General features: G+C 37.4%; 1 protein-coding gene across 12 annotated transcripts in view; it reads right to left on the minus strand.

The window, feature by feature from the left end:
- Positions 1–13,111, minus strand: part of Abcc9 (ATP binding cassette subfamily C member 9) — a 137,471-nt gene extending 124,360 nt beyond the window's left edge. For 6 of the 12 annotated variants that reach the window (XM_047549224.1, XM_047549221.1, XM_047549214.1 and 3 more), the window contains exons 1-6: positions 12,275–12,660; positions 11,828–11,937; positions 9,865–9,927; positions 8,327–8,486; positions 5,754–5,895; positions 1,375–1,496 (exon numbers count right to left, since the gene is read on the minus strand). In XM_047549224.1, coding sequence (XP_047405180.1) covers positions 1,375–1,496; positions 5,754–5,895; positions 8,327–8,468 — 406 coding nt within the window. In that variant the 5' untranslated portion in view covers positions 8,469–8,486; positions 9,865–9,927; positions 11,828–11,937; positions 12,275–12,660. Of the gene's footprint in view, positions 1–1,374; positions 1,497–5,753; positions 5,896–8,326; positions 8,487–9,864; positions 9,928–11,212; positions 11,350–11,827; positions 11,938–12,270; positions 12,662–13,036 lie in introns of those variants that run through there. The other 6 variants (XM_047549219.1, XM_047549217.1, XM_047549218.1 and 3 more) reach the window with 6 other exon arrangements.
- Between the last annotated feature and the right edge of the window lie 1,991 nt (positions 13,112–15,102).

Below are 15,102 nucleotides of genomic sequence, written 5' to 3' on the forward strand. Positions count from 1 at the left end.
TTGAACATTTTTTCATATATCTGTTGATTGCTTGTAAACCCCTATCTCTCACCCTGCACAAAAATCAACTCAAAATGAATTAAGGACCTTGGAATCAACCAGAGACCCTGCATCTTACAGAAGAAAAAGTAGGTTCAAATCTTCAACATGTCGGCTTAGGATCAGACTTCCTTAACAGGACACTCACAGCACAAGAAATAAAAGCAAGAATCAATAACTGGGATAGATTCAAACTAAAAAGCTTTCTCTCAGCAAAGGAAACTATCAGCAATGTGAAGAGAGAGCCTACAGAGTGGTAGAAAATCTTTGCCACTCATACTTCAGATAGAGCACTAATTTCCATAATATACAAAGAACTCAGAAAACTCTACAGCAAGAATACAAATAACCCAATCAACAAATGGGCTAAGGACATGAACAATCATAACAAACAAGATCTGTGGACATTAACAAGTTGTAAGCATTCATTCATACCAACACACAATTCTGACCACAACTTTAGGAGGTTCACGGGTCCCTGCAGCTTATTCATGATCCATGGTCTATACTTTCATCTAGTTTCTCTTCATGAAAATATATATCACAGAATATAAAGATGAGTCAAAGAGTATTGAATACAACTCATTGGAAAGTATTACAGAATATAAAGATGAGTCAAAGAGTATTGAATACAACTCACTGGAAGGTACTACAGAATATAAAGATGAGTCAAAGAGTATTGAATACTACTCATTGGAAGGTATTATGTTATTTGTAATCCAAGGCAAAAATAAAATTAAAAACATTTTAGACAGCCTCTGATTTCTACAGGATAAGAAGGTAAGAGAGGTTAACTGCACAATCTAAGGCACCATGCAGATTTGAGAAGCTGTGCTTTGGAGGTGGTTGCTTCTTGGGATAGCATAGCTCTTTAGCATGCTGTGAAGCATGCCTTGCTGCAGGAAGACTCCTGGTGCATCTCTATGCATCAAGAAATGAGGCATTCCCACAGCACCAATACAAAGGCTGGAAGCTTTGAAAGATGCCACAGAACTCCAAGCCAGAGGCAGAAACATGTGGAATTAGACGAGAAGACTTATTCACAGGGCAGCTGCTCTTCATAAGAGCTCTGATTCTTAGGTATAACTCCTGAGAGCCCCAGGTCCAACATATGTGTCTACTTTTTTCCTGCCACACTCTGACATGACACAAAGGCCATTTATTGGAGACTCAATGTCCTGGGGACACGAGAGTTAATTATGGTGCTTTTTCTCATGCTTCTCACTCTCCACCCACTATACCGTACAGGAAAAGAAAAATGAATAGCTCTTTCCAGGCAAACACACATACACACACACACAAAAAAAAAAAAAAAAAAACCCTGATCATACTTACCTAAAAGTAGTTTAGGGAAATTTGATGTTTCAATATTATGATAATACACTATTGATGTCGTAGTGGCGACAAATCCCATTACTGCTGGCATGAAGAGGTGAAGATGCCTGGACTCCCGCCGTCTGTGGAGAGAGGTACAGGGTCAGTGTCTAAGGATGACGGCTCCAGAGTTTCTTCCTTTGTTTACAATTTTTTTATTAAAACTCTCATTTAACTATAAGATATTTAAAATATAGAATGCAATCATAATTGCTAAGAGAATAAGTGAGCAGAGACTATCTTGTGTGACATGATTCTGCTGAAAGGATTTATTCTAGCACAGAGGCATGAATATACACAGTTACATGTTATCTGAAAATGCTTACAACAAAACAAATATATGACCACCATTATACATATAAATATATATATAATATAAATTATTTCAGCTGGGTAGAACTGCTGGAATAATTCAATGATTAAAGCAAGTGAAATATCATCAACTGAATGGGAACTCTTAATGCATGTGAAAACTATGTTTTTTCCTTTGACGATTTTCCTAAACACTGTGGCCTTCAGTGAGTTCTCCATTCTTAGTAGTTCATTCAATGTATGTGCATTTGCTGGTCCAGAAACTGTATTAGGTTCTGGAATGCAGCAATAAATAAGGTGAGCTACAGAATCCAGTCACAAAGAGTCTTTGGGGGATATCAGTAGCAACATAGATGAAGAGACATTGAGGACATAATACTGGTGTCTGGGACAGAGAAAGCTTTGTGAAGGAAGTGATTTCTTAACTGAGATGTTAAAAATGAAGAATTGCCACCCAGAGGAAGAAGGGAGGAAGACTGTTCCAGACAGAGTGTCCAGATGTGATAGAGCGTATTGTAAGTAATTCAGTACAACTGCAAGAAGACTAGGGTTCATTCCGAGGGCAATAAAAAGCTCCAGGTGTGTGGTAGAGATGACAGGATCCCAGATGTGCATGGTAGACAGCTTTCAACTCCATCTGCATCAATAGTGCCACATGGTAAAATATTTAACTTTTCTCAAATTACTTAAATATATTAGTACATGAATGGTCAAGAGAAGAGAGTGACCAGTTCAAGAGTGCAGGAAAAGGAAAGGAAGTCCTTTCTGAAGAGGTATGGCTGACAGTGAAGACTAAAATATAAAAAGAAATGTCCCAGTCGGAAAAGCGGAAGACAGGTAATTTAAAAAGAAGGAAAAAAATGTGCAAATACATAGGAAATATGAACTAAGTGTAAAATGTTCAAAATTCTAAGTAGTTTCATGTTCTTCAAACGGAAAGTTTAAGATAAGATGTATCATGAAGCGATCTGTATGTCATGCTAAGGAGCAGGAATATCTCCTTAAAGAAAATTGGAATTCTTTAACAGCTACCCTGTATGGCCAGATCTGTGTTTTAAACAGATCATTCTGCACTCATGCAGATGACAGAGTTGATAGGCAATATGTGGGCTGAGGTGGGAGCAAAGAAGTGGAAGGAAGAAAAACAGTGAATAAACAATGAGTAGGGGCCAGGGTACTGATGGTGAAGGCCTGATTCAAGTTTTGTCAGCAGTCACACTGAGAAGACAATGTATCTGGAAGAGGATAGTTGTTAAAATGAACAGGACTTTAAGAGTGTTGGTGTTTGAGACTGATGATGATGGAGAGGTAAAAAACAAATCCTAGGGTGTCCAGGTGAATGACTGTTTGCCCAAGAGGTCAAAGTCCCCTAAGAGGGACCATAAGAGGGTAAGCAGACAGGAGAAAGGGAGTTAATAAGTTTCACTATGGATGTGTAGACATGTGAAGGTGTCTAATAAGCATGGAAAGAAAATTGTCTATAGGTACATGTATGTAGAGATTGCATAAGTAAAGGGAAATCAAAGATTTGATTAGGAAAGCTTTTGCATAGCTTCACAAGTTACAATGAGCATTTGTTATATTTTAAGTAAAAAATAGCTCATAAAAATTTTGTTAAAACAAAACAGAAGGAAGGAATGATCAAGCAGTGTGGGTCATGATAACTGCAAAAGTTTTTATCAAGGTGTCCTTCATGTTCTATGAAAATGAGAAACTTGTGTTCACTGGGTTTCTTGCAGAAGCAGTTTCCAGACTAGGACAGAGAAAAAGAAAAGGTAAAATACATTTTTGAGTTTAGAAGTCACTGGAAGAGATTATACCCAAAGGACTGAAAGTCACCATACTACAGTGAAGCAGTCACATCAATGTTTATAGCAGCTCAATTCACAATAGCTAAACTATAGAACCAACCTAGGTGCCCATGAACTGATGAAAGGATAAAGAAATTGTGGTATAAATACACAATGGAATATTACTCAGCCTTAAAGAAAATGAAATTATGGCATTTGCCAGTAAATGGATGGAGCTGGAGAATATGCTAAGCGAAATAAGCCAGTTCCAAAAAACCAAAGGCTGATGTTTTCTCTGATATGCAGATGCTAATTCACAATGCGATAGGCGGGTGCTAAGAAGAATAGAGGTACTTTGGATTAGACAGAGGGGAGCAAAGGGAAGGGAGGGAATATGGGAGTAGGAAGGATAGTACAATGAATCTGATATTTTTACCCTATATGCATATATGATTACATGACTGGTGTAACTCTACATCATGTACAACCAGAAAAGTGAGAAGTTACACTCTATTTATGTATGATGTGCCAAAATGCATTCTACTGTCATTAGAACAAATTTTTTAAAAAAGAAATCACTGGAAGATAATTTCAAGAAGCCTGGACATAAAGGATTAAGGAAGGACTCAATAGCTAAAAAGTAGGGTAGAACAAGACCTGGGTTGTATTTTTGCCCATTTCTTTTTAGGCTGGGTCTCTGGTATCAGTACCACTACCAAATACATTTCTGCCATCAGAACACATCATTCTCATAACAATTCAGCTTCTGTTTTCTGTCTCTAACTGAACCTGCTCATCAACCGTGGGGCTGGGAAAAAAAGAGTCCTGCTTTCTCACAGGATGTCAATGTTTTAGAAAATACTAGGCTCATCTTTCATTCATTTCATAATACACATAAAAACATATAGGGTCAAAGCTAGATGTTCAGGAAGTAAATAAGTGAAGATTAGAATTGGCTCTGTCAATACAAATACACCAAAGGGTTTTGAATAGCTTATCATAAGATAATAGCCAATTAAATTTCTAAGTGCTTTGAGGAAGACCATAAATTAGATTCTCTGATTTTTCTTTTTATCAGAAATTAAGACATGCACATATGTGCAAAGAACCATCATAAACACTAAAAATTAGTTGGCTCCGTGACAAAAGCTTAGAAGTTTCATTTTTTGTTAACTGCAACAGAGAAACATAAACATATGTTAGATAAGAGAAAAATGATTTTTGAGACTTTCTTTTCAAATACTTTAAAGCTCTTCTCATACCAATTCTTTAGGGTGTACCATTTAGCATTTCATAACCAGAATTTCCTTATTACTTGAGTTTATTTTCTTTTATTTGATGAGAAAAATATTTATCCAGCTTATGTTCAAGCTTACAAGTACAATTTAGTCTATTCCAATTGCCTAATATAAACTGTTTTTTATAAGGAGGACAAAATTTCTTTTAAAAAATGGGTGTTTTTTGGGCTGGGGTTGCACCTCAGTGGTAGAGCGCTTGCCTAGCACATGTGAGGCACTGGGTATCACATTAAAAAATAAATAAAATAAAATAAAGATACTGTGTCTACCTACAACTAAAAATATTTTTTAAATGGGTCTTTTGATAAATCCTGATTTTAAAATCATTTCAGGCTTTGCCTCAATTTATGGCTCTACTGTCACTGGTTCTTGCAGTTCTTTAATGCCTGCCTCATCTACTCTTGCTTCTGTACAGAAGGAGCTGAAACACTTGAGAACTTGTAAATACGGTAATATACAAGTATATAGCTATTACAGTTATATATGGTTAGATATCAATAATAGGCAATTTTTCTATTTATACCTTTTTTTGTGTGTGTGATGCTGGGGATTGAACCCAGGCCCTTGTACTTGTGAGGCAAACATCTACCAACTCAGCCACATCCCCAGCCCTATACCTATTTATAAAGATAAAGTAAACATCAAATATTTAAAAGTTCAGAACTTTCAGCAAGGGCTATCAGGATTAGAGAACAAAGAAATATAAACATGTGAATGAGCACAAGTTACAGAGATCAAAATATGTGTTATCAGAGAAAGCGTGCATCAAACCAAGAATAGAGATGAAACACATTACCATCATATAAGATGGAGGACAGCTCTTTTCCCTAATGAGTTATGCCCCAAAAGTTAAGCCTGGCTCGGTATGCTCTTCACTTCTAGACATGTCAATGTACCTACTGGTATCTTGTACTGATATTGTGTAAGTTGAGTCACTTACGAATCTGAAACGATGCCTTCTGCTATTTCACAAACATGCACAAATAGGAGAGCAAAAGTAAGAATCCATCTCAGGTTATGCCCAGGAAAATGAAGCCATGTGTTATGATGAATTTGCACTTTTGAGCTTTGGCTCCCCCACCCTGACAAAAAAGAGAGAAGAAAGGAAAAAAGAGATAAACAAGAGGATCAATTATAATCACGGATATCATTTACATTATCATAAGCTGTAGGAAAGACTTTGAAACCTTAGTGCTCCCTAGGACAGCAATGGAAATTCTCGTCTGTTTCCATTATGTTAGGCAAAATCACAACTTCAATTAATTTCTACAATTGTTCAGGAGGGACACCAACTCTGAGGAACATGGTTTCTTATGTTTATCAGAAATTCTTACAGCTTCCTTGTTCACTCGAGAGGAAACAAATCAATAATTATGGTAACCAACAAAAGAAATTTGGTTTCTACATTCTTTTAAAAAACATGGAATCTGTGGGGGATCAAATGAAAAAAAAGACACATTTCATGATAAAGTAGGACTTGTTAGTTGTGTCAACTCTGAAACATGAGAAAAATGATTACCTATGAGTGGAACCACCGCTATTTACCATGCTTACTCAGACTTTTCCCAGAGAAAACTAAAGTTTTATTCATTAATATGAACCAAAGCAGGATCAAAATCATTATGGGTTCACTCTCAGCTCATCGCTGGATTAAAAAATTCAAAGTTACATTTCAGTAAAATTTTGTGGACTTCCTTACAAAAAAAACTATAGGCAGAGTAACATCACCTCATGTATGATGTTAGAGGAAAGAACCCCATTTCTGTCTCCTTTTGTCTCTCTTTGCCTCATTTTTTTTGACTGCAGAAAAGTCCTACATACTTCAAGAATAAATGGAGATCTATGCTTGAAATAATGCAGGAAAGAATTTCTGTACTGACAAAAGGGATCCCTAAAGCATCCTTTGAAAAGAAAATTGATTCACATCTTACTTGTTTCCAAATGTACTTCATCACTGGAATGTTAGTTACATTTAATACATTCTACTAGAATTTATGCTAAAAACATTTGCAGGAAAGTTGTGTGTCTTTTTTACAACACTCTAACTTTCCTAGTACCTGATACTTCTTTGAGACTAATATATGATCTCTCAGTAACTCAAGTAACCAGTCATAAATAAGCATTCTGCATCTTTCTCTATTTCCCTTTGCCAAGGTTCACTCCAATTCCTTGCTATTTAAATATCTTTTGCCAGCCTCTGTGCTGGATGTTAAGGATAAAAAATAAAAATAAAAAAAAAAGGAATGTCACAGTCCTCAAGAAGCTAACTGGATGTCAGAAATGAATGTTTAATTGTAAACTTGCAGTGAAAATATTCATTTTCTACTTTTGGTTAATGGGCATTCTTACTGCCTTAAAAATTAAGGTACATAAATCATGACTAGTATTTCCACATATGGCTTCTCTGGTCTCAATATATTTAGTGTCTATACATTTGTTTAACATAAATAACAATGTACCAAGAGTTAAGCTGGCCTCTGTGTATACCATATGACAGAAATTCTTTGATCTCTGTTAGAATGTTAAACACATGGTATCACCTCAATATTTGCTAAATGAATAAGTAAAAGCACACAAATTATTTTTAAACCTTTTTTAAAGCAGATTATTAAATTATGCTAGTTTTCTTGAAAAATCTGTCCAGTAAATTTTTCACATATCTTTATAGGCAAAATCATGCATGGGAACATTAAATACCAAATAATTAAAAATAGGGTTACCTTGGAAAGGGAAAAGGACATAAGATGTGGGAAGTATCAGAAAATGGTATTCAGGAGGAGTCCCTTTTATTCTTACTGATGTATTCCTTTAAATGAGTGGTGGTAGGTTTGATGGGTGTTTATTATATTAATCATTTTATGTATCAAAATATTTTACAAATTTAAAAATGCAAAAGAATCTATTGGTTGTTTTACATAAATTACACATAATTTCCCTAACTTATTATATTACTAGTTTCCACATCTATTCTTCTTACTTAATCCATGACTCATCACTCCTACTTTAACTTGGATGGTTTACTTCTTACAAGTCCCCAAACCGGTCACTCTATGCAATCTTTCCCACCAGACCCAAGAAGCACCCAATGTTCTGGCAAGTCGATGGCTAGGATAATTTAACTCTGTATCTGTAAGTGGGCTGAAAATGTGGTGCCAACATTTCTCTTGATACATCTGCTCCACTACACTATTCCCAAGAGGCATGCACTTTGTTTAACCCAGTTCCTAGTCCCTTCATCTAGCACAAGTGCTCAACAATTGCCTTAGATCTACCTTATGGAACCATCTCTCTTTCTAAAATGTACTGCTGCTGAGCTGGCAGGTGACTGTAGCTTAGCCGGTGGCATATCACCTGCCAAAAATGTATCATTGGAAAACACAAAATACCTGTTTGTTTCTTTCTCACAAACTTACGTATCAGTTTTCATGTTGAAATTAATTGAACATTATCCCAAATCTCAGCTATTAATAAGACATTTAAACATCAGGCAAAATAATACATTAGATTACTTACCAATAAACAATATTGGAAAAGTGATAAACAACAGGAACACATGAGGGACTAGGTTGAGGGCATCCACAAAACAGGGATTTTGTAATACACCATCATAGATATTATATGAAGAAATGTTGTTACCACAAAATGAAAGACTCATTTCTTCTTATGGCTTATTCTGAAACAGAATAAAGAAAAGGTCCTCTTATTATTACATTTTCTGTCATAAAATTATGGCCTCAGATAAGGGGTTATAGCATAAAATTAATCTCCCTTATTTTTGCAATTCAGAAAATAAAAAACTATGGCAAAGTAACATCTTTTTTGTTTTGTCCACATTTTTTATTGGTGCACTATAGTTATACATAATGATGGTATGTATACTTGCTCACAGTATAACAATATAATTTGGCCAATATCACCATGAGGATTTCTTATACATTCTGCCATAAAGCCTTTTCTCCAGATTTATTTTTTAGAAAACTATTTTATTTCAATTTGAAAGGAATGTCTGAATAACCAAAATAAGAACAAGAATGGTGATATAACAAAAAGAGAGAACAAAACCAACAACTGAAAACTCAAAATGGTGCAATATCAGATTGTTTTCCATGTTCATACATTAAAAAATGATTGCTAAGCAACTCTAGCTGGATACAATTTGTTAAAATACTTTATTACTCTCAAGAAATAGTAATCACTCAAAGACCAACATGGCTGCAAACAGTAATCAATCTCTCTCTGAAGGATATTAACTTCCAATACTTAAGATAAATTAAATGTAACTCAAGTGACAGGTCAATGAAACTACTCAAATCTCAATAAGAAATATTCTTAAATAAAATGCACTTTACTCCAGTTTTGAAACAGAAGATAGTTTTAAGTTGGAAATCTGTATTCCATTAGAGTAGAAGTAGATAAGGTTAGAGAAGAAACAGGGAGGGCGGAAATCACATAGGGCTTTTGTAAATTATTCTTGGGATTTGGGCTTCTTTTCTGAGTGACATGGAGCCACTGGGGGGATATGAGCAGAGGAGTGACATGCTCAGACTTAGATTTTAAATGGATGTCTCTCATAGCTATACTGAAGCAGATGGTAGAGGAGCCAGGGACTGCTCAATCAAAATATACTACTGTGAAATTCCAGCAAGAGATTCAGCATTCCAAAAGCCTCTTTTATAATGCCTTCTTTTTATTTAGAACATACTAAATCCCAGGCACTTTGCATATATTATCTTACATCCTCAAAACCATCTTATAGGATAGTGGTGTTATTTGCATTTTATAGCAGAAGATACTGAGTTTCAGATGGGTTCAGGAACTTGTCAACCAGCAGGAATCCAGGATCCACACCCACTTGTCTGATTTATAAACTTTGTTCTTTCCAATGCATCACACAGTCTCCAATCTGCTTTTTAAAGAAATAATCTTATTTATTCTTATTAAAACAAGTAGCAATTTAAGATTTTAACCTCAGTGGACTTTTTCATATTTATGTCAGACTGGATTCTGAGTTAGATTATTAAAGACTGGCAAAAATTTGATTAACATAGTACCTTTTCTCTCTTTCCGTTCATGGATAATTGACTTTCGTCTTGGGGACAAACAATATTTTTTTTCTAGAAGAAAACAAAGACTGTTACAAAGGAAAGACTGGCAATTGTATGTAATCCCTTTTCACGTATTATTTCTGTTAAGCCTTTTTTTTTTTCTGAAAATATCTTCAATGTACTCTCTAGCTAAGATGTTGTCTCATCTTTAAAAAGGTTGTGTTTTTTTAAAAACCCAAGATGTGGTTATATACTCGGTATATTATTACAAACTATTATGGTTCTAAGTGGCATGAAAAATTTTTAAAGGACTTGAAATCTTCAAATAACTGTAAAAGGGAAACAATTCATATGTGTATGTTAGATATATTTCTGGTAAAGATAGAAAAAAACAGAAATTTAAAACACCCAGCTAGTAATGGAATTTTTAAGACTGCTTCCTTTAGTTGGTAGAAATGACAAAGGAAAACTTTAAACCCACTCTTAATTGAAAGAGATTTAGAATGATTTCTTCCTTCTACCATAATCTCTAACTCTGCATTTTCCCTGGATCCCAACCTGCCCACCACTTCTTACCATGTGTCCTTTTACTCCCTGCTCTATTCCTTCTCCTTCACTCTTGGCATCCTTCTCCAAAACCCACTGGCCTATGGCATGTTCTAACAATCAGCCCACATTACAACCCAACATGGACAAAAAGGGAAGTAGTCAACTTACTGCAGATGCGTTAACAGTTACTGTGTTTATCAAAGACATTTTATTCAATCAAGATTGCTAACTAACTTTTTTAAATTTCCTATTGTCATTCAGGTTTCTGTTAACTTGGGAGTGCTTCGGGTGTGTATAAACTACTGCTCTTGCTGGCTGAACTCTGTCACCTGACATCTTTCAGCACCGCCCCCTCTGAAGCTGAGGAAGTTCAGCTAAGCACTAACAGAGGCCCTACTATCAAGACGGAGGAAAGGAAAGGGGTCACAGGGAAAGGTGCATTTTTCCCCATAAGTATAAACCCTCTGAAAGACATTCAAGTAACAGTGAATAACAGTGAATAAATAGGGTTGGAGAACTTGATTGGATAAAGACAAAGAGCAAAAGTGAAACTTTGATTATAGGGATGGTCTACAAAATAGAAAACATTAACTATGAAAATATTTCTTGATGATCTAACATGATTTCATGGTTAAAAAGTGTCATCGGTATTCTTATTCCTTGAAACACTTCAAGTGAAGTCCCACAACCCCTAGAACTTATAAAATTTGGATTGAGTTGATGAATATAATAATTGAGCTATTAGTTCATCTATAAGAGAACAGTTATCTGATTTAATTTTAAAACATGTTAAAGTATCAGGTACCTTATTTACTTTTGTCAGCCCTCTACTCTGAAAGTAGACTACCAGTTAAGTGGAAATAGCATTTTCCTGTCCACCAAGCCCAAAGTGTCAGTTGTGATAGAATAACAATCCCAGACAACCTCAAGTCCTGAACACACCTGAAAAAGAAAAACATGCTAAACTCAACATGAAACCTCTCTTTCTCACATGGAGAACAACTCATTTTCTGTTATTTAAATTATGCTCTGAGAGAAACATGTCGTTTTAAAGAATTTAGGATTTTATTATGATCTAGAGCATTTTCAGGGCAAAGATCACTTACAAAAACAAATGCTACAATAACTTCTTTGAAGTTTTTCAATCAGTGGTTCATAAAATAAGAACTAGATGTCTAGCTAGCTATGTATCCAGCTACCTATCTGGCTAGCTAACTATAACAGACCCAAGAAAGAAATTTACTAACAAAAATGACCGCTAACTTTTGATTTACTGCCTGGTCTGAATCCACCCATTTACTCCTCAGGGGCTGTGAAGTTCTATCGCATATCAAAGGAAATGCTGGAACCACTTAGCAGATAAGATTTCTGAGACACTGCAATGAAAACTGAGCAAATAAAGCAATAAATAAATAAATACCTTGGGCTTGACGATGCTTCAAACCCCTACAGATGCACTTGTGCTACCTTCGAAACACGAACTTCCTACACTGTCTTAGGATGTAAATTTCAGACCAGGAAACACAACTCCTAAAAAGCAAAGAGTCACAAAAATTAAGCAGAGACAGCTACTTCATGAATAATACAGAGATGTCTAAGAGAAAAAAATTAATAACACCGTTTCCTGCTTCCATTTGGTTTAAGTAGGAGTCGGCAGTTTTGTAAGTAAAACTGGAAACCTGACCCCCACCCCCTCTCTCCAACGCGGGGCCCTGTCCCTTAATCCTAGAAATAGCGATGGTGAAGGCAAACCGCTGCCAGAGCGCGGGCGCCTTTAAATTGCAGAAATAATAGATCAAAATCTACAGCTTATCATTACTCTTAAGTTTTTTAATGAGAGTTATGTAAAAGACATGGACTCACTCACTCGGATGACAGAGCTTTCCTCCCCTAGCCGAAGCACGCAGTGCGCCGGAGCAGATTATTTTTAGGGTGGTGGGAGATCAGCTGCTGCCTCCTATCGAGTTTCTAAATTGCACAAACTACTCCGGGCCGGGGCGGACACCACGGCTGCGAGGCAGGAAACTGGGCAGAAGCCCCGCGCGCATCGCCTGGGACTGGGGACCCTCCCTACCCCCGCTCGGCCCAACTTTCCGCGCTGGAACAGCGGACTTGGGGCGCGCGGGGTAAAGAGTTTTCAAAACCAAGCAATCTGCGTCCCCCGCGACTTCATCGAACACTGACACTTGCAATGAAGGATGCGATGATTCCCCGGAGTCGGGTTTTCAAACGTCAAAACACGCGTGGTCCTCTCCTGTATTTCCCCCTCAACTCTGTAAGCACCCTTTTATTGGCCACGTTAAGGAAGCGGATTTGGGGGTTTGACCGTTTTGTCCCCGAACGGACCTGGGAAACGAATGGCTCATTCTAGGCAAAAAAACAAAAAAACAAAAAAACCCCGCTGCCGGGCCGTGGAAGTGCCTGCGAATGTCACACCGGCTATGCAGGCTCAAGTGGAATGCTTCCCCTGTGACCAGGAAAACCCGGCTATTCCCCCCAGCGGTCACCGCACTGCAGACCGGCGACCCTTGCCCAGGCTCCCCGAGAGCGTGACAGGTTCCCACGGATACACGAACAGCTCCCGGTTCTCTTGCTCCCAACCAGAGACGTAATTAACTCTCCAGAGAACCTGTTTAAAATACGATCACTCCTCCATAACTTCCGCCAAGCTGCGAAGTTTGAAACGGACAACTTTTCAATTAACACTCGATTTTCTCAAAGGCCAGTTTTGAATCAACTTGAAATAATTATCGTTTTCAGCAACTGTCCTAATCTAATCAAGGACGGTCAGCCAGGCGGGCTGGTGCCTCCGAGGCTCCCGCGCGATCCCCGAGGGGCATTGGTCCCGGGACCACAACCCTACACCCTGGTGGCCACCGGCCTGGCGGACCTTATGGGCAGTCCTGCAAGCCCCAGGGGATTTCCCCGCTGGCGCCTCTCTCCCCGGAAGGTCGCTGCGTTCCCGGGTGAGTGCTTGCAGTGGCCAGCGTCGGTGACCAGAACCTGCCGCCGCTAGGGGCCTGCTAGTCACTTAGAGGCTGCACCCGGGAGGATCCGGAAGACTGGTCCTGCGGCCTTTGAAGGCCAGATAACTGCACGGTGGAGCTCTTTGCCGCGACGCGGGCGCAGGGAGAAAAGATTGGCTCAACAGCGGGGACCCGGGTACTGTGGATGAAATCCCGGGAGAGCCCGCGCACAAGTCAGAAGAGGCACCAGAATCTCTCCAGGGCATATGAGGGAGAACGGGAAAGAAGGGTTGCAGATAATCCCAAAGCACGGATTCAGTGTGACTACACAAAATGAAGTTTATTTTTTAAAATGAATATTATTAAGGTCATTCATAATAATAAGAAAACATGCTTATTGTAGAAACTTTGGAAGAAGTGGGAAAGTATGAGAGACTAATGAGCCTTTCCCAACCATAAAACTACTGAAAATACTTTGTTTTATTTTAGCAAACACAGGCGTTATAGTACATTGATTAAGCACATGGACGAGGCAGCCCACCCCTGCTTGATTCAAATCCTGCTCAGTGACTTTAGACAATTCTGTTTATGAGTTTCCTTTTTTGTACAACGAGACAAATAATGGTACATGTGTCTTATAGGTTTGATGTGAGTGTATACGAGATCATACTGCACATCGCAGAGCCCCTGCCGCTTCAGTAAACATTAATGAGTACATTACTATTATTCTGCTTCTTTCTATGCATATTTGTATTATTTGCTTTACAACATAATTTTGTCTCCTCACAGCATCTTTTAAAATAATTTTCTTACAATGGTACTTTAAAATCTTTATAGAAATAATTAAAATGGTTGTATAATATTCCATTGTGTGGTTGTGCCACAATTTAAATAGCATTTTCATTTGTCGGACATATAATTCCAAATTTTCACTATCTGTGATCTTATGATGAACATTTTGTGTAACTTTCTTTCTAGCAGGTAATTTCTTGAGGATACATTCTCTGAAGAGTAATTACAATATAAAAAGTGGTAACTATTTTTAAGGCTATGGACTTTTCTAAACCGTTTGTATTAACTCCTCCCAACTGTGTGAGATGACTTAACTACATTTTACACCCAAACAGCATTGAGTATTTTTACTTTAAAAAAAATAATCTCAGTAATTTGCCAGATGTGGTGGCACAGGCCTGTAATCACAGCAGCTCCAGAGGCTGACGCAGGAGGACCACAAGCTCAAAGCCAGCCTCAGCAACCTAGCTAGACCCTGTCTCAAAATAAAAAAATAAAAAATAGATGGACTAGGTTAAGCCTCTCTGGGTTCAATCCCTGGTACCCTCCACAAAAAATCTTATAATTAGATAGATAAAATACAATTTTGGTCACGAAGTCAACATTTTTTCAGCTCTTCATTAATCTTTGTATTCCTTCTATTAAACTTTTAATAAAAAAGTATTTTATTTCTGCTCCATATATATGACAAATGTTTTCCCCAATATGTCATTTTAAAACAATGATAGTGGCTAAGTCTTTTAAAAAAACAAACAATTGTTTCCTTCATTCTGTAACGACCTCTTAGAGCATACACACATGCTCTACACATAGGCCAGCCAAAGACCTCCAGAGTTTATGCTTTCAGGCATTTCTTTCTAAGGGAAAGTTTACACAGACAAATCTGTTACTTTTTACCATTGCAATATATTCCAGAGCTAATTTAGTTAATAACCTC

The sequence above is a fragment of the Sciurus carolinensis genome, chromosome 4 (genome assembly GCF_902686445.1).
Source record: "Sciurus carolinensis chromosome 4, mSciCar1.2, whole genome shotgun sequence".
Lineage (NCBI taxonomy): Eukaryota > Metazoa > Chordata > Mammalia > Rodentia > Sciuridae > Sciurus > Sciurus carolinensis.